The sequence below is a fragment of the Heterodontus francisci genome, chromosome X (assembly GCF_036365525.1).
Source record: "Heterodontus francisci isolate sHetFra1 chromosome X, sHetFra1.hap1, whole genome shotgun sequence".
Classification (NCBI taxonomy): domain Eukaryota; kingdom Metazoa; phylum Chordata; class Chondrichthyes; order Heterodontiformes; family Heterodontidae; genus Heterodontus; species Heterodontus francisci.
Window position 1 is genome coordinate 4879929 of NC_090421.1, and position 24714 is coordinate 4904642.

The 24714-nt window shown below is 46.1% G+C and overlaps 1 protein-coding gene across 3 annotated transcripts; it reads left to right on the forward strand.

Annotated features, from left to right (window-relative positions):
• The first annotated feature begins 847 nt into the window (after positions 1-847).
• dnajc22 (DnaJ (Hsp40) homolog, subfamily C, member 22) lies at positions 848-14483 on the forward strand. 3 transcript variants are annotated; one of them, XM_068024448.1, is made up of 3 exons: positions 848-923; positions 2558-3586; positions 11644-14483. In XM_068024448.1, exons 2-3 carry the CDS (start codon positions 2747-2749, stop codon positions 11821-11823), a joined length of 1020 nt encoding a protein of 339 aa, XP_067880549.1. In that variant the 5' UTR covers positions 848-923; positions 2558-2746; the 3' UTR covers positions 11824-14483. The 3 variants fall into 3 exon arrangements, with proteins under 3 accessions (XP_067880549.1, XP_067880551.1, XP_067880550.1); XM_068024450.1 differs by having other exon boundaries at positions 2558-3573; positions 11644-11759; XM_068024449.1 differs by lacking the exon at positions 848-923 and adding an exon at positions 958-1073.
• The last annotated feature ends 10231 nt before the right edge of the window (positions 14484-24714 follow it).

The following is a 24714-nucleotide window of genomic DNA, read 5'->3' on the forward strand; positions in this document are numbered from 1 at the left end:
TGCAAATCTCATTGACTGTGTTTTAACTGATTGCACTACCCAGTCCCCATTTTTTGATGGACATCACATTACAGGAAAATTCAGCCATCAAGATGATCCTAAATTTTACATAACTTGATGTAGCAACCCATCCAGATTAGAGAGAAACAAAGTTGTTCTGAAATGGATTAGGCCAAACTTCAGAATCTGCTGTTCAGAAAGACTATGATTTACTGCTCATCTTCTAACATTGAAAGAGGATGCCAATTTTAATTAGATTTACTTTTTTATTTTTTATTTATTTATTTTTTATTTAGAGATACAGCACTGAAACAGGCCCTTCGGCCCACCGAGTCTGTGCCGACCAACAACCACCCATTTATACTAACCCTACAGTAATCCCATATTCCCTATCACCTCCCTACACTAGGGGCAATTTACAACGGCCAATTTACCTATCACCTGCAAGTCTTTTGGATGTGGGAGGAAACCGGAGCACCCAGCGAAAACCCACACAGACACAGGGAGAATTTGCAAACTCCGCACAGGCAGTACCCAGAATCGAACCCGGGTCCCTGGAGCTGTGAGGCTGCGCCACTATTATTTTTGTTCTTGTACTCACACAATTTGCTCTCAAAATGCAATTTGTGAAATCACTCCAAAGGTTACATCTGGATTGATTTGATTTTCTAATTTGGTTCAAAGCTCACACTGATTAGGATTATCATTGAAACTTGCTATATTCATTCACCTATATAGTGCCTTGAGTAACAGTACCTTACGAGTTAATATTCTACACTGTTAGTGAAGTTAGCTGTTGTAAAATGCTACATTGGACTTTATTGTAATTTTGCGCAATAATGAACTGCTCTGAATCAACACAGGGTTAGTCTTCAGAGGGCAAAGTCCTCTGGATTTAATCAGAGACTACATTTCATTGTCTGGTAAGCATGTGTTAAAATATCTCTTATTTCAAAGTTGCCTGTTTCTCCCCCTTACTACTTTGGTCTCTTGAGACTTTATAACATATGTTAAGTTCTTAAGTTTGTCACCTTTAGGCGAATGAAACAAGACAAAGTTTATACTTGAAGAGGGTAAGTTTATCCCTCTTAATTGTGAGCCAACCATTTTCATAGGTTACCTGAGTCAAATCTGCCTGGGTATCTACTGTTGAAAGCCTGTATACTGGTAAGTAGGAATCCAAATTGTATTGAGCTGGCAGAGCAGTGTTGATGTTGAGGTACGTTCCCTATTTAGACAAGCACTTTTATTGCATGTTGCAAACCAGAGAAATTGGTAAGCAGCAGTAATGCAATGGAATCTTGGTCTGTGTAATATGTTGTAGCAAAGAGAAAACCTGCTGATACTCGGACTTTTATGAGAGAACAGTTGCATCATTACTCCAACTGGTGAAGTATGGTGCATGGCCACACTGTGGTCAGAATTGTGGCAGTGTGCTCACACATTTTATGGTTGTTGTATGCTCACTGTGCTGCTTATGAGGAGATTAGGGAACCTATTTTTTCCGAGTGAGGGTTCAAACTCACATTTGGCAGCTTTCTAATAACCAACTAATGATTTTCTTAGGGGTGGGCAAAGTAAATGGGATTCCTTTCGAGTCAAAGTAGCTCTAAAGATGATTTATTTATTTAGAGATACAGCACTGAAACAGGCCCTTTGGCCCACCGAGTCTGTGCTGACCATCAACCACCCATTTATACTAATCCTACATTAATCCCATATTCCTACCACAGCCCCTCAATTCCCCTACCACCTACCTACACTAGGGGCAATTTACAATGGCCAATTTACCTATCAACCTGCAAATCTTTGGCTGTGGGAGGAAACCGGAGCACCTGGCGGAAACCCACGCGGTCACAGGGAGAACTTGCAAACTCCGCACAGGCAGTACCCAGAATCACCAGATGCACCTGGTGATGAAAGTTCAGAACCAAGAGAACCCTCTGTGGCAGACTCAGTAACCTGATACCTAGCCAAGACGGTCTGCAATACTGTAGAGAATGGTAGATGATTAACCAGTCAGCATGGCTCAATAATGGAACCTGGAGGGGTTTATCCATCACTATGGGCTGGGATTCTTTCCATTCGGCTTATGATAACTTTGCAAGCAAATGCCCAGACAGAAAATAAGTCCTGGCTGGACAAGCAGCAGGAATCTTACCAATGCTCTGTACTAGTAACCTGTGTGGTTTTAACCAGCTGAATGTCAACAATATCCCTGTACACAGTTGGGGTCTCCTAAAATTTGAGTTCTGCCAAACTGTGCCCGAAGTGTCTCGACTTATGCAAGCATGGGACATGTCCCTACATGGAGAGAGTATATGCTCCATCCTGAGAATATAAAAATTCTATGTGAATTTCTCAATAGTTTGGTCTGAAAACTCTTAAGTATAGCGATGGGTTCCACAGGTGTTTGGCCAAAAAAAAATGTTTGGTTATAAGTTGTGTATTTTGGAACATTGTCAAGGAATTTCCTTACATCTGGAATGCACATATGTAGATCTGACCATAAGCTAATTGGTAAATTCTAATTTTTATTCACTCTGTCTTTCTGCAGATGGTATAAAATGAAAATCGAGGCTAAAGACATGCTCCAAACATGAACTCAAACAATGATAATGAACTGATCCATCACATTGTCTGCTAAACTTTAAACTTATTAAATAGACATTGCAACAGGAACTCCCTAATCTATAGTAATCAGCAAGTCACAATAGCAGTATTTGGTGGTATTTTGACCTTGGAGATGGCAAAGAGTCTGTTGATCACTTATGTCCTTTGGTCATTTGGTGGACCTTTTGGTCTCCATCACATCTACCTTGGGAGAGACAGTCATGCCTTACTATGGATGGTGACATTTGGTGGATTTGGGGTAGGTTGGATTAGGGAATTTTGGCGACTGCCGAAGTATGTGCAAAATGCAAACATGCGCCACAAGATCCAAAGAAAAAGAGATCTACAACCATCAATGAGCATTGTCCGTGTTTTTGGCCAAATTGCAGTTGGGGTTTATTTTGGTATTGTCGCTCTTATAAGTCTATCATCATTGAATAGTTTCTACATCATGGCATTGCCACTTGCAATCACACTAGGTGTTCACCTCGTAGCCAATGTTGGTGAGGAAACCTCTAATATAAAGACAACAATGATGGCTTCAATCATTACGTCCCCCATATTCTACGGAAGACCCATTGCAACAGTACCCATCAGTATTGTTGCTAGTATTACCTCTATGCAACACCGTCACTACAGGACTCCAAGTCACACTGAAGACAACCTGAGTGTGCGACTCTACAGACTAGGTCTAGCTTGGTTGGCTTTCACAATGCCAATCTCTTATTGCGTGTTCCACAATACCACAGTTACAATTACGTACATCACAGACACAATCAGCCTCATCCTAGATTCAGTCCGAATATTCCCATTGCTCAGTGGTCTTCTTGAGTCTGCATTCCTCCTTCCATATCACACATGGAAGCTGTTTACTGGTGGGACCGGATTAAGCTACGGATACAATCAGGAGTGGACAAAGCTATTTGCATCTATCTCTGCCATACAGACTGAAAGAAAAAGGTTAGCCTATGAGGTAATTACAAACAGATAATTCTAATTGATCCAGACTGCAGTATCCTCCTCCACTTCTCTATCTGCTGTTTATTTTTTCCAACATTCTCACTGTGTTCATACTATGGCCTAGAAATTCAAGCACACTTAAATGGATAGGCCTGAGACACAAGTGATACTGAGCCTTGAGCCTCATTATTATCGAGCCGGCGAGCTGGGGACACCTAATAGGCATCGCTAGGCAGCTCTCTGATGAAGGGGAAGCAAAGATCAGGCTCCTGCAACGGCCATCAGGTAAATAATTAAAGGGAAACGGGAGGTGGGGGGTAACGTGATTAGGCCAGATGGGTAGTGGTATTTGGACAGGGTGGGTAGTAGGCAGCAGCTGTGATTAGGGAGGGCAGAAGCTGGGATCAGTTTTTGGGGGGTGGGTAGCAGTGAGGATCTGGGAGGAGCTGGGGAAACGGCAGCTGGCAGTGGCCCGTGCGGTTTGAATGGGGGTCGGGAGGAGTCCTCCTGCTCCACCCGGCTCTGCATTCAGGAAAGTATATTTTAAACACTTTCCTTGTCGGTTTCCACCTGTTAGGCCACATGTAGACCTGGTTTTCTTGAATGCAGTCAGCCCAGCAACCCAGTATTGCAGAGGGGGCTATAAACAACTGCCCTTATTTGAATATACAAAGGGTAGGTGGGGGGGGGGGCAGGAGGGGTAGAAAGCAAAGGAATGAAATGGGTGGAGGAGAGGGTGGAGGACTGGTGGAACAAGGGAATGATGAAGTGGTGAGTGGCACTGGGTGAGGGGTGCCTTTCTTCTCAGTGGGAGGGGTGTGCAATGTGCCAGGGTCAATTTTCTTCACAGATGGCTTGTAGCAGGAGATGGGAAGGAGAGGAGTGGGAGGTGGATATAGAGAAGAACATATGGACATGATGGATGACAGGGCTCAAAGAGTACAGGGATGGGGTGGGTGGCACAGTTCAATGTTCTTTAGTAGTAGGGGGAGGATCAATTTTTCAGTTGCGGGGGGAGGTTGGGGTTAGAATTGGGGTGGAAGCTGCAGGAAGTAGGTTTTTGGCTTAGTGTGGTGGCCTCCATTCCATCTGTGTGGGAACAAATGTTGCTTTTCAGGAGGAGGATTCATTCTTGTTGGGGGGGTGGAGGGGGGAGGTGAAACGAAGGGTGTGGTTGCCCAAATTTCTTATCAACGGGAGAGTTGGAGGGGATGTCAAAATTCCTTCTTAATGACGATGGGGAGGAAGAGGATAGAGTTTCTTGCCAGTAAAACTGTGGGGGGGGGGGGGGTGTGGGTGGCGGGCTGGGAGGGGGATGTATTATGAGCGTAGGGTTGCAGATCTTCATTGTCACAGAGTCCATTCGAGGATATTTTTAGCATCACATTTGCAAGCATCAGGGTCCATTTTTGAGTTTCAGGCATTTGTGTCAGGGGAGTTCAAAACACGCCTTTAGACCTTGCCACTTTCTGTTCCAGTGGACTGCATAAACTGTCTTTACTTGCCTATGGGATCACTGAATAAATTAAAATTCTTCATGATTGTCAGTGAGGGTTGGATGCTGGTATTATTAAGAAATGGATTACTTATCGAAGGAGAGACCGGCAGTTTTAATGCAAGCTTCCTGATTGTTGACGATCCGTTTACAGTTGGTATCAAGGTTATTTTAAACACAGTTCTGTATTGAGGGCTTTTCACTAGCACAGTACCCCTGAGGATATCTGGGGGGAGGGGGGGTGTTTGCCAATTGGACAAAAATTTAGCTGAAGGATGGGTTTCAAAGTTCATTTGGAGAACTAACTAAAATAATCCAACTAAATTAGTCTAGCAGCTTTGTGATGAATATGTATCATTTGAAATATGGGAAGGAATTTTACCAGGCCCTTGGAGGCGGGGTGAGAAAAATGCATTGGGCTGGTTTGCCAACGTGTTCCCACCTCCCGCTGCCTTTCCCAGGGGCGGGAAGCCAACTGAGGTGAATAATTAGGCAATTAACTGCAAAATTCCACCGACAATGCAATTTTCCCAGCATCGCATGAGTCCCAAGCTGTGTCAGGGCCTTGGCAACAGGAGGCAGCTGCACAGTGGGAGGTTGGAGCAGCATGAGAGTTCAAGGCTTTCTAACCTTGAATAGCAAGGAATGGCAAGGATGATGTCTCCCGCTGGCAGAGGCTAGTCATTGTGTGAGGAGCTCCTGGAGACTGATTTCTCCGATCTCTTCTTAGGCAGTCCCTCGAGATCGAGGACGACTTGCTTCCATTCTGGTTCGATGGGTTCTGAGATGGCTGATAAGTCCAATGCATGATCTGCAGACTCTGCCACGTGAGGGGCAGGTGGCACTTGAAGGGTCAGGTAGATGAGTAGTTTGGAGGTTTGTGCGCTCCCTCCGATGCCTTGACTTCACGACAAAGTCCTTCGAGGTGTACAATGCCTTCCTGAATGAGTTTTCTCTATCTAGGACAGTCATAAGTCAGGGACTCCCAGGAGTTGGCAGGGATGTTTGATCTCTTCAGGGATGCTTTGGGGATATCTCTCTAAAGTGTTTCTGCTGTCCTCCTGGGAGTCTCCTGTCGTGATCAAGTTCTGAATAGAACAGCTGTCTCCCACAGTGCTGGGGGTGATGCAGTGGCAGCTGCTCTCATCAGACTAATCGTGCCTCCATTCGGTCCCTCCTGCTTCTGCTGCATTCCCCTCAGAAGCACTTTCACTACAGACACAGTGAAGGCTGCCAGCCACCCATAGAATGGAGTGGGCTGAATCGACCTCCCGCCTCCTTCGGTCACCCTTCGTCCCTAATTGGATGGCGATCCCAGAGACGGGTTCTTAATTGTTTGCTTTCCTGAAGATTGAACTAGGAGGCTCGCTGCTGCTGTGAATGGGGTCAGGACCCGAAAGTGGTCATGACAGCCAAAATTTTTCTAAGTCCAGAAAATTCTGCCTATGATGTTTACATTCCAGGGCGTGTCAGCCTGTGGCACATTTTGTGATCATTCAATTCAAACTTTTTGCTTCTTTGCACTAAATGGAGGGGTCCTCTTTTAATGTAGAACAGAGGATGTCAGAGAAACTTCCAAGCCTGTTTGTGAAGAAGACATAGGATGCTTTGGTGGAGATTGTTTATTGCTTGTCACAGAACTTACTTCTGTCCTCCTAACAATACGCCCAGCCAGTGCTGGCTGGCTTGTCTTTATATATACACACACTTGAATACAATTAACTAATTAACACCCAACACCTGTTCACCCTATCATCTTGAACTACCAGGTATTTATCATCCATTAACAGAACTTCAGACCCTAACAGAGCAGCGCATATTTTTCTCTGCAATAAACAGTTCATTAAAAAAGATGAAATTTTAGCCATCGCAGTTTCAAAGATGTACATTCCTGTGATTTAGTTGGCCAATGGTTAATCACAGAAACAGTCAGTTTCCCATTTTTAATTTTAGAAAAATGAATTTCAACTACCTCCTCCCAGATGTATTCCCTGATGAAAAATCCAGTGTCATCTGGCTGAGTTAAGAAAAGTAAGCACAAAGTATGAGAATTATTGTGGTGCCATTTTCCTAATCCTGGACAGATCAGGTCCTCCCGGCTTTGTAGAGGACACAGATAATTGTAAGTAATGCAATGGCATAGCTTAGACTGCACACAGGCCTTACTGAGTTTCAAATATCAATCAGGATAATTTTAGAGTAAAGAGTAAGGTGGGGGAGGAATTTCTGAAATGTGTTCAGGAGAACTTCCTTGATCAGTACTTGCTCAGTCCAACTAGAAAGGAGGCATTGCTGGATCTGCTGCTGGGGAATGAGGTGGGCCAGGTGGATCATTGGCTGGATTTTACCTTAGACGGATGAGAATTCGCCACCACCTAGCCCGGGGACCGTCCCGCATCTTACGGGTCCCTGGACTTTAATTATCCCGAGGCGGGACTTCCACCCGCTTGAGATAGGAAGTCCCGCCTCAGTGAGCTGCTGGCCAATCAGTGGGCTGGCAGCTCTTAGTCCCAGTAGCGCTACCGGGAGCGGTGGCAACTGCTGGGACTGCAGCCCAGCCGACGACATGGAGCCAGGAGTGAAGGTAAGTTGGGTATGCCTCACCAGGGGAATCTGTCGTGCACTGGTGAGGCTAGAATGGTCGTTTGGGGGGGGGAGGGGTCTTGGGTCCCGAGGGTGGGGGCGGCCCTGTGCCCAATTGCCATGGCACCCCCCGGTGCATGGAAAGGCCGACGGCTATCACTGGGTGGCCCTTCACGTCCCCAGCACGCCCACTTGCCACGGGTAAATACCCGTGGAGGCGGGCGAGGGCCCTTAAGTGGCCACTTAAGGTCTTGATTGGCCTCGGGTGGGCAGGCCGTTTTCCCCCCTCTGCCCGATCGCCGTAACATTAGCCAGAGGGGGGAGCGGGGCGGGATGGCCTCCTGCACAATTTTATGCTGCCCCCATGCCACCATCTGACCCGCTGGGGCGGCGTAAAATTCAGCCCCATGTGTCTGTCGGGGAGCACTTGGGTAAGAGTGATCATCGTATCATAAGGTTTAAACTAGTAATGCAGAAAAGCAAGGAACAAAATAAGGTAGAACGTCTAGATTGGAAGAGGGCAAATTTCAACACGATGAGAAGAGATCTCGCTAGGGTAGAATGGAACCAACGACTGACAGGAAGAGCTGTATTGAAACAATGGGTTATCTTTAAGGAAGAGATGCTTCACGTACAGGCTAGGTATATTCCAACAAGGACAAAAGGTAAGGGAACCAATAATTGGGGCTCCTTGGATGACAAGGGAAATAAAGATTATGATGAATCAAATAAAGAGGGTGTATAATGCATGCCAGGTGAATTCTTCGAGTGAGAACCAGGCCATACACTATAGGTTGAGAGGGAGCTGCAGAGGGAAGTAAGATTGGCAAAGATAGAATATGAGAATAGAATGGCAGTCAACATAAAAGGGAACCTAAAAATCTTCTACTGACTTGTAAATAGTAAGCGGGTAGTAAGAGGTAGAGTGGGGCCTATTAGGGACAAAGAGGGTAATACATGCTTAGAAGCGCAGGGCAAGGCTAATATACTTAATGAGTATTTAGTATCAGTGTTCACTTCAGGAAGTGGAATCTGACAAAATATCAGTAGAAGTAGAGGCAATGGATAGGGTAAAAATTGAGAGAGCAAAGGGTACTAAAAAGGCTGGATATGCTTAGGGTAGATAAGTCACCTTGTCTGGATGGCTTGCATCCCAGGTTGCTAAAGGAAGTTGAAATGGAGATAGTGGAAGGGCTTGCCATAATCGTCCAGTCTTCCCTGGATATGGGGGAGGTGCCAGTAGATTGCAGAGTGGCAAATGTTACACCCTTATTCAAGAAAGGGTGTAAGGACAGTCCGAGCAACTACAGGCCAGTTAGTTTAACATCAGTGGTGGGTAAGGTTTTGGAAACAATAATTAAGGGGGAAAAATCAACAGACACTTGGAGAGATTCGAGTTAATTAAGGATAGCCAGCATAGATTTGTAAAAGGCAGATCATGCTTGACTAATCTAACTGATTTTTTTGATAAGTAATAGAGAAGGTTGATGAAGGGAATGTGGTGGATGTTGTTTCTATGGACTTTAAGAAAGTGTTTGATAAGGTACGACATAAAAGGCTGGTTAACAAAATTGAGGCTCATGGAATAAGAAGGTCAGTGTCCAATTGGATTGAAAAAAATTGGCTTAAGGACAGAAAACAGTGAGTCGTAGTAAATTAAAAACAAAATACTGCAGATGCTGGAAATCTGAAATAAAAACAGAAAATGGCGAGAGAAGCAGAGTGAACGTTTCAGGTCAGTGACCTTTCATCAGAACTGGCAAAGGTTAGGTTTTAAGCAAATAAAGCGGGGGTGGGGCAAAAGATAACAAAAGGGAAGGTGTTGATAGGACAGAGGGTCACAGAGAATAACTGACCAGAAGGTCATGGAGCAAAGGCAAAGGGTGTGTTAATGGTGCGGTGAAAGACAAAGTGTTAGTGCAGAGAGAGTGTTTAATGACAGAATAACGAACAGCCCTGGCCAAAAGCACAAACATGAAAAAAAAAGTGGGCAGGCACATGGTAAAAAAATGAATGATGAAACAAACGAAAATAAAATAAAAAAGAAAAAGAAAACTAAAAATAAAAAGGAGTCATAGTAAATGTTTTTTTTTCAGACTGGAGGATGGTAGACAGTGGTGTTCCACAAGGGTCAGTGCTGGGACCACTACTTTTTTTTTGCAATATATAACAAATGACTTGGATCTTGGAATACAAAGTAGACTCTCACAATTTGCCGATGACACCAAACTTGGAGGTGCAGGAAACAGTGAGATGATATGAACCGCCTGCAACAGGATATGGATAGGCTAGCAGAATGGACAGACAGGTGGCAGATGGAATTTAATACTGACAAGTGTGAGGTGATGCATTTTGGCAGAAAGAATAGGGAGAGGCAATACATACTTAATGGCACAGTTCTAAAGAGTGTGCAGAAACAGAGGGACCTGGGGGTGCATATGTATTGATCTTTGAAGGTGGCAGGACAGATTGAGAGAGTGGTTAGTAAAGCATATGGGATCTTGGGCTTCATAAATAGAGATATTGGGCTGGATCTTATTCTCCCTCAGGCGTCGGGTTCCATGGCGGGGGGGAGCCTGAAGATGGCTCTGGATGAGGCCCGCCACGGACCTTGACGCCAGGAGGGCCTGGCCCGATCCTCCCAGAGGCGGTGGGACTCCGTGGCAGCCCTCCCCCGCCCCCCACCCCCCCCCGCCGCTGGGCGATGGGACCACAATTATAATATTCAAATCAATAAAACGAATGAATTAACATACACTTACCTGTGCTCTTGAGAGCCCGCCGCGATATTCAGCGCAGCGGCCGGCACTCCCGTGCCTTCAAATCTCCGTCCGGGGAAAGGCAGCACCACACTGGTGGGGAGGGGTGAGGAGGTAAGATTTTCAGTGCAGGGGAGGGGAATGGGGTCCAAGAAACGTAATGGATGTAGGGGATGGCGGGAAGAGTTGAACTATAAACTTTGTGCAGTTTTGGGGGGGGGGGGGTCAGATGTTGAAGGTACGTGTTTTGGGGTGGGAAGGGCAAGTAGTTAATGTAATTGTAATTGGAGGGTGGGAAAGGGGCGTTAGAAATTTGTTCATTTAATTTTCGGGGGGTCTGTCTTTAAAAATATAAATTAGGCAGCAGGGCTGGCTGCCCTTTAAAAATGGCACCAGAGCCTGCGCACAGGCATATGACGCCATTGCTAGGGATGGACAGCCCGCCCCCTCCTGGGGCAGGGGAGGGGCCACTCCGGCTATTCAAATGAGCTGCCGCCCGCCGCACTTAAGATTGTGGCAGCTCTTTGGCGTGCGGCCCGCACAAGCGGGCCACCATTTTTTGAGCTTGCCGCTGATCTTAAAATCCAGCCCATTGAGTACGAAAGCATGGAAGTTATGCTGAATCTTTATAAAGCTCTGGTTAGGACCCAACTGGAGTATTGCTTCCGGTTCTTGTCACCACAGTTTAAGAAGGAGTTGAAGGTGCAGAGGAGATTTACCAGAATGGTTCCAGGGATGGGGCGGGGGGTGCGGTTTAGTTACAAGGTTAGGTTGGAAAAGCTGGGGATGTTCTCCTTGCAACAAAGGAGATTGAAGGGAGATTTACTCGAAGTGTACAAGATTATGACAGGCTTAGATAAGTTAGACAAGGAAAAACTGTTCCCGTTAACTAATAGTACAAGGACTAGGAGACACAGATTGAAGGTTTTGGGCAAGAGATGCAAGGGGAATATAAGGAAGAACATTTTTATGCAGAGGGTGGTAATGACCTGGAACTTGCTGCCCACAAGGCTGGTGGAAGTGGAAACAATCAATGACTTCAAAAGGAAGTTGGTTGGCCACTTGAAGGAAATAGACTTGCAAGGCTATGGGGATTGAGCGGGGGTGTGGGACTGACTGGATAGCTCTGTGGAGAGCCAGCATGGACTCAATGAGCTGCACGGCCTCTTTCTGTGCCATAAATGACTCTGACATATTTCTAAATGAATATTTGTAATTTTTTTTTAAATTCAGGTTCTGGGATTACATGAGGAAGCGACTTTAGAAGAGATCAACAAAAGTTATAGAGAGCTGGTGAAACTCTGGCATCCTGACCACAACAGACATAATTTAGATGAAGCAGAACGACAATTCCTGGAGATCCAGGCAGCATATGAAATACTTGCAAAAAACAAGCAAGGAGGGATACGTTAAAGCTGCAGTACCATTCACAAAGTGTCAATGCAAACTGGTTTTACAAGTTATGATTGTTCCCAATACAGTATAAGTTTGCTAAAATTGTGTCCCTTAAATTTTCTATCATTCTTCCTTATTCTTTCGGTTACCTGAAGTGCTTCTGCCTCATTTGTACTGCAGCCCCCTACAGAGGTTGCATTCAGTTTAAATCAAGATAGATAAGAATGTGATTACCCAGGATTCTTTTATACAGTTGTCTAGATTTAGTTCATTCACCAGCAACTATTAAGTTGGCAGGTCAAGATGATTCCTCTCCTGAACAGGAAATTCACCTCACCAATTAACACCAGCCTGACAGGAACTTCTGCTTTGGAACCTGGGCCAAGTCTGAAGATAAGCAGTAGGTGGAAGTCTTTGTACTGAACACAGGAAATAATACATTTTTAAATCTGAAATTTTAAGATGGCTTTTTAATCCAGTTTATCTGCAGTGAAATTTTTAATTGAAGGTTGGCTTTTTCAGGCTTTCCATGAATACAACAATGACTTGCATTTATACAGTGCTTTACTGTGTCAGATGTGGCTCAGTGGGTCACACTTTTGCATCCAAGTCAGAAGGTTGTGGATTCAAGCTGAGTCCAGAGACTTGAACAGAAAAATCTAGGCTGACACTCCCAAGGCAGTACTGAGAGAGTGCTGCACTGTCAGAGGTGCTGTCTTCCACATGGGATGTTAAACTGAGGCCCCGTTTGCTCTCTCAGGTGGTCGTAAAAGGTTTCATGACACTATTCCAAAGAACAGCTGGAGATTTATCCTAGTGTCCTAGCCAATATTTATTACTCAATCAACATCAATAAAACAAATTATCTGATCATTGCACAGTGCTGTTTGTGGGAGCTTGCTGTGAGCAAATTAGCTGCTGCATTTCCTAAAGTACAACAGTGAACACAATTCAAAAAGTACTTCATTGGCTGTAAAGTACTTTGGGACTTCCTGAGGTTGTGAAAGGTGCTATATAAATGAAAGTCTTTCTTTCTTTAATATAGAAAAACATCTCAAGGTGCTTGAGACACACATGGGAAAAAAAATGGACACGAGCATATTTCAATCACACAACAGGTGGCAAATATTTCAATGTTAAAATCTTTGCTAACAGACTCTGCAATGTGAGCAAAATAATTACCTGTCCTTTGGGACATTTGTCCAGACACTGACATCAAGCAAACCTGAGTGTAATTTCCCTTCTGGCAATTCAAGGTGCTGTATGTTGAAATTTTCTCAAATTAACCACCTCCGACTTTAGCAAAACTTTCCCAACCTCCATTTTCGCTCCAAAGTCCTTAAATGTGTTGTCACCTCCCAAATCCATTCCCGTCTTTCCCGCAACTCCATGTTTGAATCTCTCCAATCAAGTATCAGGCTAAACTAGCCTCCTCGTCCTTCCTGACCTGTCTGCAACCTTTGACACTGTTGACCACACCACTTTCCTCCAATACCTCTCCTCTGTTGTTCAGCTGCATGGGACTGTCCTCACCTAATTCCACTCTTACCTATCCAGTCACAGAGTTGTTATGGCACAGAAGGAAACCATTTGGCCAATCGAGTCCATGCTGGCTCTCTGTAGAGCAATCCAGTCAGTCCCATTCCCCTGCTCTATCCCCATAGCCCTGCAAGTTTATTTCCTTCAAGTGCCCAATCAATTTCCTTTTGAAATTCGCTTCCACTCCCTTTGTAGGCAGTGAGTTTGGGATCATTACCACTTGCTGCGTCAAAAAAAGTTCTTCCTCACTTTCGCCTCCCGCATCTCTTGCCCAAAACCTTCAATCTGTGTCCCTGAGTCCTTGCCTGATCAGTTAATGGGAACAGCTTTTCTTTGGCTACCTTCTCTAAACCTGTAATAATCTTGTAAACCTTGATCAAATTTCCTCTCAATTTCATTTGCTCCAAGGGGAACAACCCCAGCTTCTCCAACCTAACCTTGTAGCTAAAATCCCTCATCCCTGGAACCATTCTGATAAATCTCCTCTGCACTCTCGCATCCTTCCTGAAGTGTGGTGACCAGAACTGGACGCAATACTTTAGTTGGAGCCTAACTAAAACTAACTAACTTTATAAAGGTTCAGCACAACTTCCCTGCTTTTGTACTCAATACCTCTATTTATGAAGCCCAAGTCATAGTCAGAGGACTTCCGGCAATGGCCTCTCTTCCCATTCCTGTGCCGTTACCTCTGGAGTCCTCCAAGGATCTAACTTGGGTCCCCTCCTACCTCCTACACGCTGCTCCTCAGCAACAGCATCTGAAAGCACAACAATAGGTTCCGCATGTATGTTAATGACATCCAGCTCGACCTCACCACCACCCCACAAACCCTCCACTGCCTTTGTGTTGGATGTCTGCTGTCCAACATCAATTAAACATTAGGGAGCTTGGTGCCATTGTCTTCAGTCCTTGCCAAAAACTCTTCCAACTTCCAAAAGACAGTGTTAGCTACCCAAGGGGAAACAGTGCTTTCATGCTTTTTTGTTATTATACAGCAACAGGAATATTATGCAAGTAAATCACAAATATAGAAAAATGTAAAGATCCGATTACAAATGGATAGAAATCTGATGTCATCACTGACATGGAATCCCTTCACTAAATTAAAATCTTACATCTTTTCTTCTTTTGGGCCTCCTTATCTCGAGAGACAATGGATACGCGCCTGGAGGTGGTCAGTGGTTTGTGAAGCAGCGCCTGGAGTGGCTATAAAGGCCAATTCTGGAGTGACAGGCTCTTCCACAGGTGCTGCAGAGAAATTTGTTTGTTGGGGCTGTTGCACAGTTGGCTCTCCCCTTGCGCCTCTGTCTTTTTTCCTGCCAACTACTAAGTCTCTTCGACTCGCCACAATTTAGCCCTGTCTTTATGGCTGCCCGCCAGCTCTGGCGAATGCTGGCAACTGACTCCCACGACTTGTGATCAATGTCACACGATTTCATGTCGCGTTTGCAGACGTCTTTATAACGGAGACATGGACGGCCGGTGGGTCTGATACCAGTGGCGAGCTCGCTGTACAATGTGTCTTTGGGGATCCTGCCATCTTCCATGCGGCTCACATGGCCAAGCCATCTCAAGCGCCGCTGACTCAGTAGTGTGTATAAGCTGGGGGTGTTGGCCGCTTCAAGGACTTCTGTGTTGGAGATATAGTCCTGCCACCTGATGCCAAGTATTCTCCGAAGGCAGCGAAGATGGAATGAATTGAGACGTCGCTCTTGGCTGGCATACGTTGTCCAGGCCTCGCTGCCGTAGAGCAAGGTACTGAGGACACAGGCCTGATACACTCGGACTTTTGTGTTCCGTGTCAGTGCGCCATTTTCCCACACTCTCTTGGCCAGTCTGGACATAGCAGTGGAAGCCTTACCCATGCGCTTGTTGATTTCTGCATCTAGAGACAGGTTACTGGTGATAGTTGAGCCTAGGTAGGTGAACTCTTGAACCACTTCCAGAGCGTGGTCGCCAATATTGATGGATGGATCATTTCTGACATCCTGCCCCATGATGTTCGTTTTCTTGAGGCTGATGGTTAGGCCAAATTCATTGCAGGCAGACGCAAACCTGTCGATGAGACTCTGCAGGCATTCTTCAGTGTGAGATGTTAAAGCAGCATCGTCAGCAAAGAGGAGTTCTCTGATGAGGACTTTCCGTACTTTGGACTTCGCTCTTAGACGGGCAAGGTTGAACAACCTGCCCCCTGATCTTGTGTGGAGGAAAATTCCTTCTTCAGAGGATTTGAACGCATGTGAAAGCAGCAGGGAGAAGAAAATCCCAAAAAGTGTGGGTGCGAGAACACAGCCCTGTTTCACACCACTCAGGATAGGAAAGGGCTCTGATGAGGAGCCACCATGTTGAATTGTGCCTTTCATATTGTCATGGAATGAGGTGATGATACTTAGTAGCTTTGGTGGACATCCGATCTTTTCTAGTAGTCTGAAGAGACCACGTCTGCTGACGAGGTCAAAGGCTTTGGTGAGATCAATGAAAGCAATGTAGAGGGGCATCTGTTGTTCACGGCATTTCTCCTGTATCTGACGAAGGGAGAACAGCATGTCAATAGTCGATCTCTCTGCACGAAAGCCACACTGTGCCTCAGGGTAGACGCGCTCGGCCAGCTTCTGGAGCCTGTTCAGAGCGACTCGAGCAAAGACTTTCCCCACTATGCTGAGCAGGGAGATTCCACGGTAGTTGTTGCAGTCACCGCGGTCACCTTTGTTTTTATAGAGGGTGATGATGTTGGCATCGCGCATGTCCTGGGGTACTGCTCCCTCGTCCCAGCACAGGCATAGCAGTTCATGTAGTGCTGAGAGTATAGCAGGCTTGGCACTCTTGATTATTTCAGGGGTAATGCTGTCCTTCCCAGGGGCTTTTCCGCTGGCTAGGGAATCAATGGCATCACTGAGTTCCGATTTGGTTGGCTGTATGTCCAGCTCATCCATGACTGGTAGAGGCTGGGCTGCATTGAGGGCAGTCTCAGTGACAGCATTCTCCCTGGAGTACAGTTCTAGGTAGTGCTCAACCCAGCGGTCCATCTGTTTGCGTTGGTCAGTGATTATGTCCCCCGATTTAGATTTGAGGGGGGTGATCTTCTTGATGGTTGGCCCAAGAGCTCTCTTCATGCCATCATACATTCCTCTGATGTTTCCGGTGTCTGAGGCCAGCTGAATATGACTGCATAGGTGTTGCCAGTAGTCGTTTGCGCAACGCCTAGCTGTTCTTTGTGCAGTACTTCTGGCTGCTTTAAGTGCTGCGGATGTTAAATCGCTGGGGGCTTTCTTGTAGTTCAAAAGTGCAATGCGCTTAGCGGCTATGACAGGTTCCAGCTCTTCATTATGAGATTGAAACCAGTCTGCATTTCTCTTCGCACTTTTGCCGTAGGTGGTCAAAGCTGACTCATAGATGGCGTCTCTGATGTGGGCCCACTTGGTCTCAGCATCCCCTGTGGGAGTGTTTTGAAGGGCTGTTACAAGTGAATTTAGAAATTTTTGTAACAGCTGTGGGTGAGAAATTCTGCTCGTGTTGATGCGCGGATGGCCCTTCTGCTTGGAATGATGCAACTTCTTTGGTCTGAGTCTAACCTTGCTGCACACCAGGGAGTGGTCGGTGTCGCAGTCCGCACTGTGGAAGCTGCGTGTGATTTGAACACTGTTTAAGGCGGCTCGCCTTGTGACAATGAGGTCTAGCTGGTGCCAACGACGTGATCTTGGGTGCCTCCATGAAACCTGGTGACAGGGTTTAGTGTGAAAGAACGAGTTGGTGATGCAGAGGTTATGATAGGTACACAACTCAAGCAGTCTCTGCCCGTTCTCATTCATCCTTCCAACGCCATAGCGCCCAAGGCAGGAGGGCCATGAGTCATGGTCGGCCCCAACCCTGGCATTAAAGTCCCCCAGCAGGAATAGGTGTTCGGTGTTGGGGATGCTGCTAATGATGTTATGGAGTTGTTCATAGAACTGGTCTTTAGCTTCAGGTGCGGAGCAGAGTGTTGGAGCATAGATGCTGAGTAGGTGTACTGGACCAGAGGTGGTGAGCAGTCGGATGGACAGTATGCGTTCCGAGCCATTTGAGGGAGGCTCTATCATGCTGAGCAAGGAGTTTCTGATGGCGAAGCCCACTCCATGCTGTCTTGGTTCTTCAGGATCCCTGCCCTGCCAGAAGAAGGTGTAGTCTTGCTCTGCTAGAGAGCCACTCGCGGGGAGGCGAGTCTCCTGAAGTGCTGCAATGTCCACATTGAATCTACTGAGCTCGTTGTTAATGATGGCGGTCTTCCGAGAATCGTTGATTTGTGTAAGGTCTTCCGACAGGCCAGGACACATAGTTCTGACGTTCCAGCTTGCAAAGCGAAGGGCTGGTACCTTCTTTCCTTTTTTCATGTTGTTTGGTGCGGTGTATCAGTCCACCTTTCGGGCAATGACCCTGAGCTCCAAGCACCCATTGAAGCAGGCAGACTGTGGCGGGACAGAACCTTATTGACCGGGGGCTGCCCGGTTTGAGGCGGGCGGTAGCTGTCCAGTGAGGTGCAATGACCTCTCCCACCGACAAAGGCAACCCGTGGCGCCCAGTTTCTACGCCAATTTATCTGGACTTATAACCCGTAACTGCTGCCTTCCGTGTTGTTTTAGTCGCTGTGAGGCAACTATGGAGTGACCTCTCCATGGCGCATGCCTGGGCAAATTTATGGAGGTTGAGAATTGCCCAGTCGTCAAAACCCCCCTCTCGGCCTTTCTGGTGGGGTCCAAAGGAGTGCAGGACACGACGTTTGGCACCAGTATGGCTGCAGGAACTGCCGGAAACATGCCAAAGGTGACACATGACCGCCTACGGGGTTCCGCTCCGGATTTTCTGTTAGGGTTTACTCCCTTAGCCTTGGTCTCTCCCGAGACGCCCACAAGGCAGTGGGGTTGTTGGGGCCCCTACACAGGTGTAGGATGGTGCCGGTGGGAGGAGGGGATGCAAGGGGGAGGGGTAGAGGGAGGGGGTGGGGGGGGGTGCAGGGGAAGGGGGTGCGGGGTGAAGATGGTGCGAGGGGGGTGCGGGCTGGGACGGGGTTGTGAGGGGGTGAGCTGAGAGGGTGGAGCAGGGAAGGGGACGGGGGTGGGGGGGGTGGAAGGGGGGTAAAAGGGGGGGGAGGGGGGGTGGAATCTGGTGCAGGTAATAAGCCATTTCCTCAGTGCCCACCATCGACGTCCGGAAAGCTCATCCACGTCCTTCGGGAGGTGAAGCATCATTTGGCAGACTTAGAGGTGATTACATTTGCTAAGGGTTTTTTTTTTTGCAGTGGTTTAAATAAAGGCATGCAGCATTGCCGACAGTGCGCTGCAGATGCTCTCCGAGCCATCTCCCGCGGGCGCTTTGAAGTTGCGGCCGGGGGGGCCGTTCGTGGATGTTTTGGGTGTTCGGGGCACCTTTTCACAGGACTTCTCTCGGGTCCCGCAGCTCCTTCTTCACCTCAATGGACTTACCGCATGCCGTGGCTGCAGACACTCTGGACTGTGAAGACAGCAGGATCGGAGATTGAAGTATCGGCAGCTGTGCTTGTCAGTTTCATCCGGATCAATTTCATTGAGAAAACAAAGAGCAGGTGTGGCTGGGGGAGGGCAGTGGGCCCAGGTAACATACACTAAAACTAACTGTTAACTTTTCGATAGGGCTAAAATGAACTGATTTAAAGAGCCAGGGGAATTTAAACAGTTTAAGAGGGCAGATTGGGGGAGAAAACGTTAGGGATGGCAGCAGATGGCCATGGATAGAGTTGAACAGCAAGGGAGCTTCCAGCCCAGGAGCCATCTTGAACAGAACTTACAATCTTACATACAACACTAAAAGGTAGTGCTGCCTCAAGGTCAATTTTGGCAATGGCTTGACTAGAACTATTGTGCTATACATTGGAACAAATTTTTCTGGAACACGGTATGCTTAGATCAATGTTCTATAATTTGGTGTCATGCTTGGATAAGGTGAATGGGAAGTGGCTTTATATATTAGAATTCTTTATTTACATCAGTCTGGAGTTGACTGTATTGTTTTGTAACTTTTATTTTGCTCAGTCTACTTTTCCGCTGTGCCAAATTAACCTTGTAAGAAAATACACTTTAACCTGTTAATTATTATACAATTCCAAACAATCAGGTCATTTCCTCTTTCCATCTGTATAAATTATCCTGTTTACATCAGAACTGAGTCTGCTCAATGTCATACATTTCTCTAGGCTAAAGTTATTCACCAAACGTGAATAAAAAATATGGTCCAAAGTAACCGAGTAACATGTGCAAGTGAGAATCATACCCAGGCAAGGCAGCATTTATGTAACAGTTTAACATTATAACTATATAATCTTTCAAAAATGTTTGCCTGGACATTTTGGCTGTAGTATCAGTATAAATTGCTCTGCCAACAGTACATGAATACCTGATTGCGTCAGGCAACAATGCTTTTTGTTGGTCATGTTCCAAATTGCAAATGCACAGTGTGTGCCCATATTGATTGTCCTCCAAATCCTAAATGTGTTTCTACTAGAAATGAGCAATTACATTTTCACTCCACTTTCAGAGAATGCACTGGCTTGCAGCTGCAAATCTCTGCACCTTCAAAAATATTTACCATGGATCATTTACAAAGCCCGGGTGCCATCTGCTGGTAAGCAACAGATACATGTAAGCATAAGTTCTCCAATGGTGGAGACTACATTTGCTAACACATAATTCCTTGCAATATATCTTAATAGCTAAGGAATTCAGCAGGTCTCTGCCCCTTCCCCTCAATAGCTCAACAATTTTATCCGCTGGGTAAATATGAAGGAAGTGAGAGTGAAAATTGTGGAAGCACTGGCCATAATTTTCCAGTCTTCCTTAGACTCAGGGGTGGTGCCAGAGTAGTGGAGAATTGCAAATGTTACACCCTTGTTCAAAAAAGGGTGTAAAGATAAGCCCAGCAACTATAGGACAGTCAGTTTAATTTCAGTGGTGAGTAAACTTCTAAAAACAATAATTCAGGACAAAATTAATAGGCACATGGACAAATGCGGGTTAATTAAGGAAAGCCAGCATGGATTTGTTAAGAGAAAATCGTGTTTAACTAACTTGCTGGAGTTTTTTGAAGAGGTAGCAGAGAAGGTTGATGAGGGCAATGCTGTTGATGTGGTGTACATTTTTTTATACATTCATGGAATGTGGGTGTCACTGGCTAGGCCAGCATTTATTGCCCATCCCTAATTGCCCTCAAGAAGGTGGTGGTGAGCTGCCTTCTTGAACCGCTGCAGTTCATCTGGTGCGGGTACACCAACAGTGCTGTTAGGAAGGGAGTTCCAGGATATTGACCTGGCGACAGTGAAGGAACAACAATATAGTTCCAAGTCAGGATGGTGTGTGGGTTGGAGGGGAACTTGCAGGTGCTGATGTTCACATGCATCTGCTGCCACTGTCCTTCTAGGTGGTAAAGGTCACAGGTTTGGAACGTGTTGTCAAAGGAGCCTTGGTGAGTTGCTGCAGTGCATCTTGTAGATGGTACACACTGCTGTCACTGTGCATTGGTGGTGAAGGGAGTAAATGTTTACGGTGGTGGATGGGGTGCCAATCAAGCAGGCTGCTTTGTCCTGGATGGTGTCGAGCTTCTTGAGTGTTGTTGGAGCTGCACTCATCCAGGCAAGTGGAGAGTTTTCCATCACACTCCTGACTTGTGCTTTGTAGATGGCGGACAGGCATTGGGGAGTCAGGAGGTGAGTTACTCACCACAGAATTCCCAGCCTCTGACCTGCTCTTGTAGCCACAGCATTTATGCAGTTGGTCCAGTTCAGTTTCTGGTCAATGGTGACCCCCAGGATGTTGATAGTGGGGGATTCAGTGATGGTAATGCCATTAAACATCAAGGGGAGATGGTTTGATTCTATCTTGTTGGAGAAGATCATTGCCTGACTTGTGTGGCGCAAATGTTACTTGCCACTTATCAGCCTGGATGTTGTCCACGTCTTGCTGCATCTGGACACAGGGTGCTTTAGTATCTGAGGAGTCGCGAATGGCACTGAATATTGCGCCATCCTCAGCGAACATCCCCACTTCTGACCTTATGATGGAGGGAAGGTCATTGATGAAGCAGCTGAAGATGGTTGGGCCGAGGACACCATCCCGAGGAACTCCTGCAGTGATGTCCTGGGACTGAGATGCTTGACCTCCAACAACTACAACCATCTTCCTTTGCGCTAGGTATGACTCCAACCAGTGGAGAGTTTTCCCTCTAATGCCTATTGATTCCAGTTTTGCTAGAGCACCTTGATGCAATACTCAGTCAAATGCTGCCTTAATGTCAAGGGCAGTAACTCTCACCTCATCTCTTGAGCTCAGTTCTTTTGTCCATGGTTGGACCAAGACTGTAATGTCAGGAGCTGAGTGGCCCTGGCGGAACTCAAACTGAGCGCCAGTGAGTAGGTTATTGCTGAGCAAGTGCCGCTTGATCACACTGTCGACAACCCCTTACATTACTTTACTGATGATCAAGAGTAGACGGATAGGGCGGTTATTGGCTGGGTTAGATTTGTACTGCTTTTTATGGACAGGACATACCTGGGCATTTTTCCACATTGCCGGGTAGATGCCAGTGTTGTAGCTGTGCTGGAACAGCTTGGCTAGGGGCTTGGCTAGTTCTGGAGCACAAGTCTTTAGTACTATTGCCGGAATGTCGTCAGGGCCCATAGCCTTTGCTGATCCAGTGCCTTTAGCCGTGTTTTGATATCACGTGGAGTGAATCGGATTGGCTGGAGACTGGCATCTGTGACCTCAGGAGGAGGCGGAGATGGATCATCCACTCGGAACTTCTGGCTGAAGATGGATGCAAATGCTTTAGCCTTGTCTTTTGCACTGATGTGCTTGGCTCCCCCATCGTTGAGGATGGGTATATTTGTGGAGCCTCCTCTTTCTGTCAGTTGTTTAATTGTCCACCACCATTCACGCCTGGATGTGGCAGGAATGCAGAGCTTAGATCTGATCCATTGGTTGTGGTATTGCTTAGCCCTGTCTATCGCCTGCTGTTTGGCATGCAAATAGTCCTGTGTTGTAGCTTCACCAGGCTGATACCTCATTTTTAAGTATGGCTGGTGCTGCTCCTGGCATGCCCTCCTGCACTCTTCATTGAACCAGGGTTGGTCTCCTGGCTTGATGGTAATGGTAGAGTGGGGGATATGCCAGGCCATGTGGTTACAGGTTGTGGTTGAATACAATTCTGCTGCTGTTGATGGCCCACAGCACCTCATGGAGGCCCAGTTTTTAGTTGCTAGATCTGTTTGAAATCTAACCCATTTAGCACAGTGGTAGTGCCACACAATATGTATATGGACTTCCAAAAGGCATTTGATACAGTGCCACACAACAGACTTGTGAGCAAAGTTAAAACCCATGGAATAAAAGGGACAGTAGTAACATGAATATGAAATTGGCTGTGTGACAGGAAACAGAGAGTAGTGATTAATGGATATTTTTATGACTGGAGGAAGGTTTGTAGTGGAGTTCCCCAGGGGTCAGTGTTGGGACCCTTGCTCTTTCTGATAAATATTAACGACTTAGACCTCTGTGTACAGGGCACAATTTCAAAATTTGCAGATGATACGAAATTGGAACATTGTGAATTGCGAGGAGAACAGTGTAGAACTTCAAAAGTACATAGAAAGGTTGGTGGAATGAGCGGACAAATTTAATGCAGAGAAGTGTGAGGTGATTCATGTTAGCAGGAAGCACATGGAGAGACAATATAAAATAAAGGGTATAATTCTAAAGGGGGTGCAGGAGCAGAGGGACCTGGGTGTATACGTGCAGAAGTCATTGAAGGTGGCAGAACAGGTTGAGAGAACGGTTAATAAAACATACAGTATCCTCGGCTTTATTAATAGGGGCATAGAGTACAAGAGCATGAAGGTTATGTTGAACTTGTATAAGACACTAGTTCAGCCTCAGCTGAAGTATTGCGTCCAGTTCTGGACGCCACACTTTCAGAAAGACGTGAAAGCATTGGAGAGAGTGCAGGAAAGATTCACAAGAATGGTTCCAGGGATGAGGAACTTCAGTTATGAAGATAGATTGGAGAAGTTGGGACTGTTTTCCTTAGAAAAGAGAACGCTGAGAGATGATTTGATAGAGGTGTTCAAAATCATGAGGGGTCTGGACAGAGTAGATAGAGAGAAACTGTTCCCACTCGTGAAAGGATCGAGAATGAGAGGGCACAGATTTAAAGTAATTGGCAAAAGAACGAAAAGCGACATGAGGAAAAACTTTTCATGCAGCGAGTAGTTGGGAGCTGGATTGCACTGCCTGAGAGTGTGGTGGAGACAGGTTCAATCGAGGCATTCAAAAGGGAATTAGACAGTTATATGAAAAAGAAGAATGTGCAGGGTTATGAGGAGAAGGCAGGGGAATGGCACTAGGTGAATTGCTCATTCGGAGAGCCGGTGCAGACATGATGGGCCTGTCAGGCAAGCCCCCCACCTGCCAAGAATGAGGAAAATTAATTTTGCCACATGAACAGTAAAACTTAAAATTGCAAGCCCCTGACTGGAGAGAGACATTAGCATATCAACAGACAAGTACTTCAAAGGACAAAGGATCTATTTCCTGCTCCAATTTAATCCACAATGAACTTTTGATTACCAGATATTAAAGGTGGAAAGGCTAGCATTCCAGGTTACCTGCTAAGATGACTGAATCCACAAACAGACGTGGTCGGACCAGTTTTAGTCATTTGGCTGGCTGGCTGACTTTTGGAGTTTTTAAAATTTGAGCTCCAACAGGGAATTTGAAATCAGAAGGCTGTTTTCTCCTGGACTGAGAACACCTCTCTCCTGTCTGCTGTCATCTCGCTCTCACCAGCTTCAGAAACCATTGAAGACATATGAACCCCAAGAGAGAAAAGTCTCCTACAGTGAACAAGGTTTAAAAAGAATACTGGACCCCAACAAAAAGTAAGAGCTATCTACAATCAAGGACTCTACGGTGAGCTGGAAACACAGAAACAGTAATAAGAAACCCCCTTTTAGAGACTGCCTCAAACCTCTCCATTTTATTTTTCTTCTGCTCTTTTCTGTCCCTATTTGCATGTGTGTATCGCGTGTCCATGCTAGCATGGGCGCGTCGTATATCCGTAGGTGTTAACCGTATTAGAGTTTAAGTTCAAGGTTTAATAAATTTCACTTTTCTTCTTTAAACCTAAAGAAAACCTGGTGTGCTCATTTCTTTGCCTTATAATTGGAAAGCTGTGAACAAGGATTCACCAAAGGGGGAGCACAAAACACAGTGTGTTTAAAATTAAACCCTGTTACAATAAAACCAGGTGAAGACAGTAAAAGACCCCTAGACACCTTTCTCACCTGGTCGTAACAGGCCGAATGGCCTCCTTCTG

Excerpts from the sequence above, each read along its gene's own strand:
- dnajc22 (XM_068024448.1), top strand. The coding sequence starts at position 2,747 with ATGGCAAAGAGTCTGTTGATCACTTATGTCCTTTGGTCATTTGGTGGA. Across the intron at positions 3,587-11,643 it reads GAAAAAGGTTAGCCTATGAG|GTTCTGGGATTACATGAGGA; the intron begins GTAATTACAAAC and ends TTTTAAATTCAG.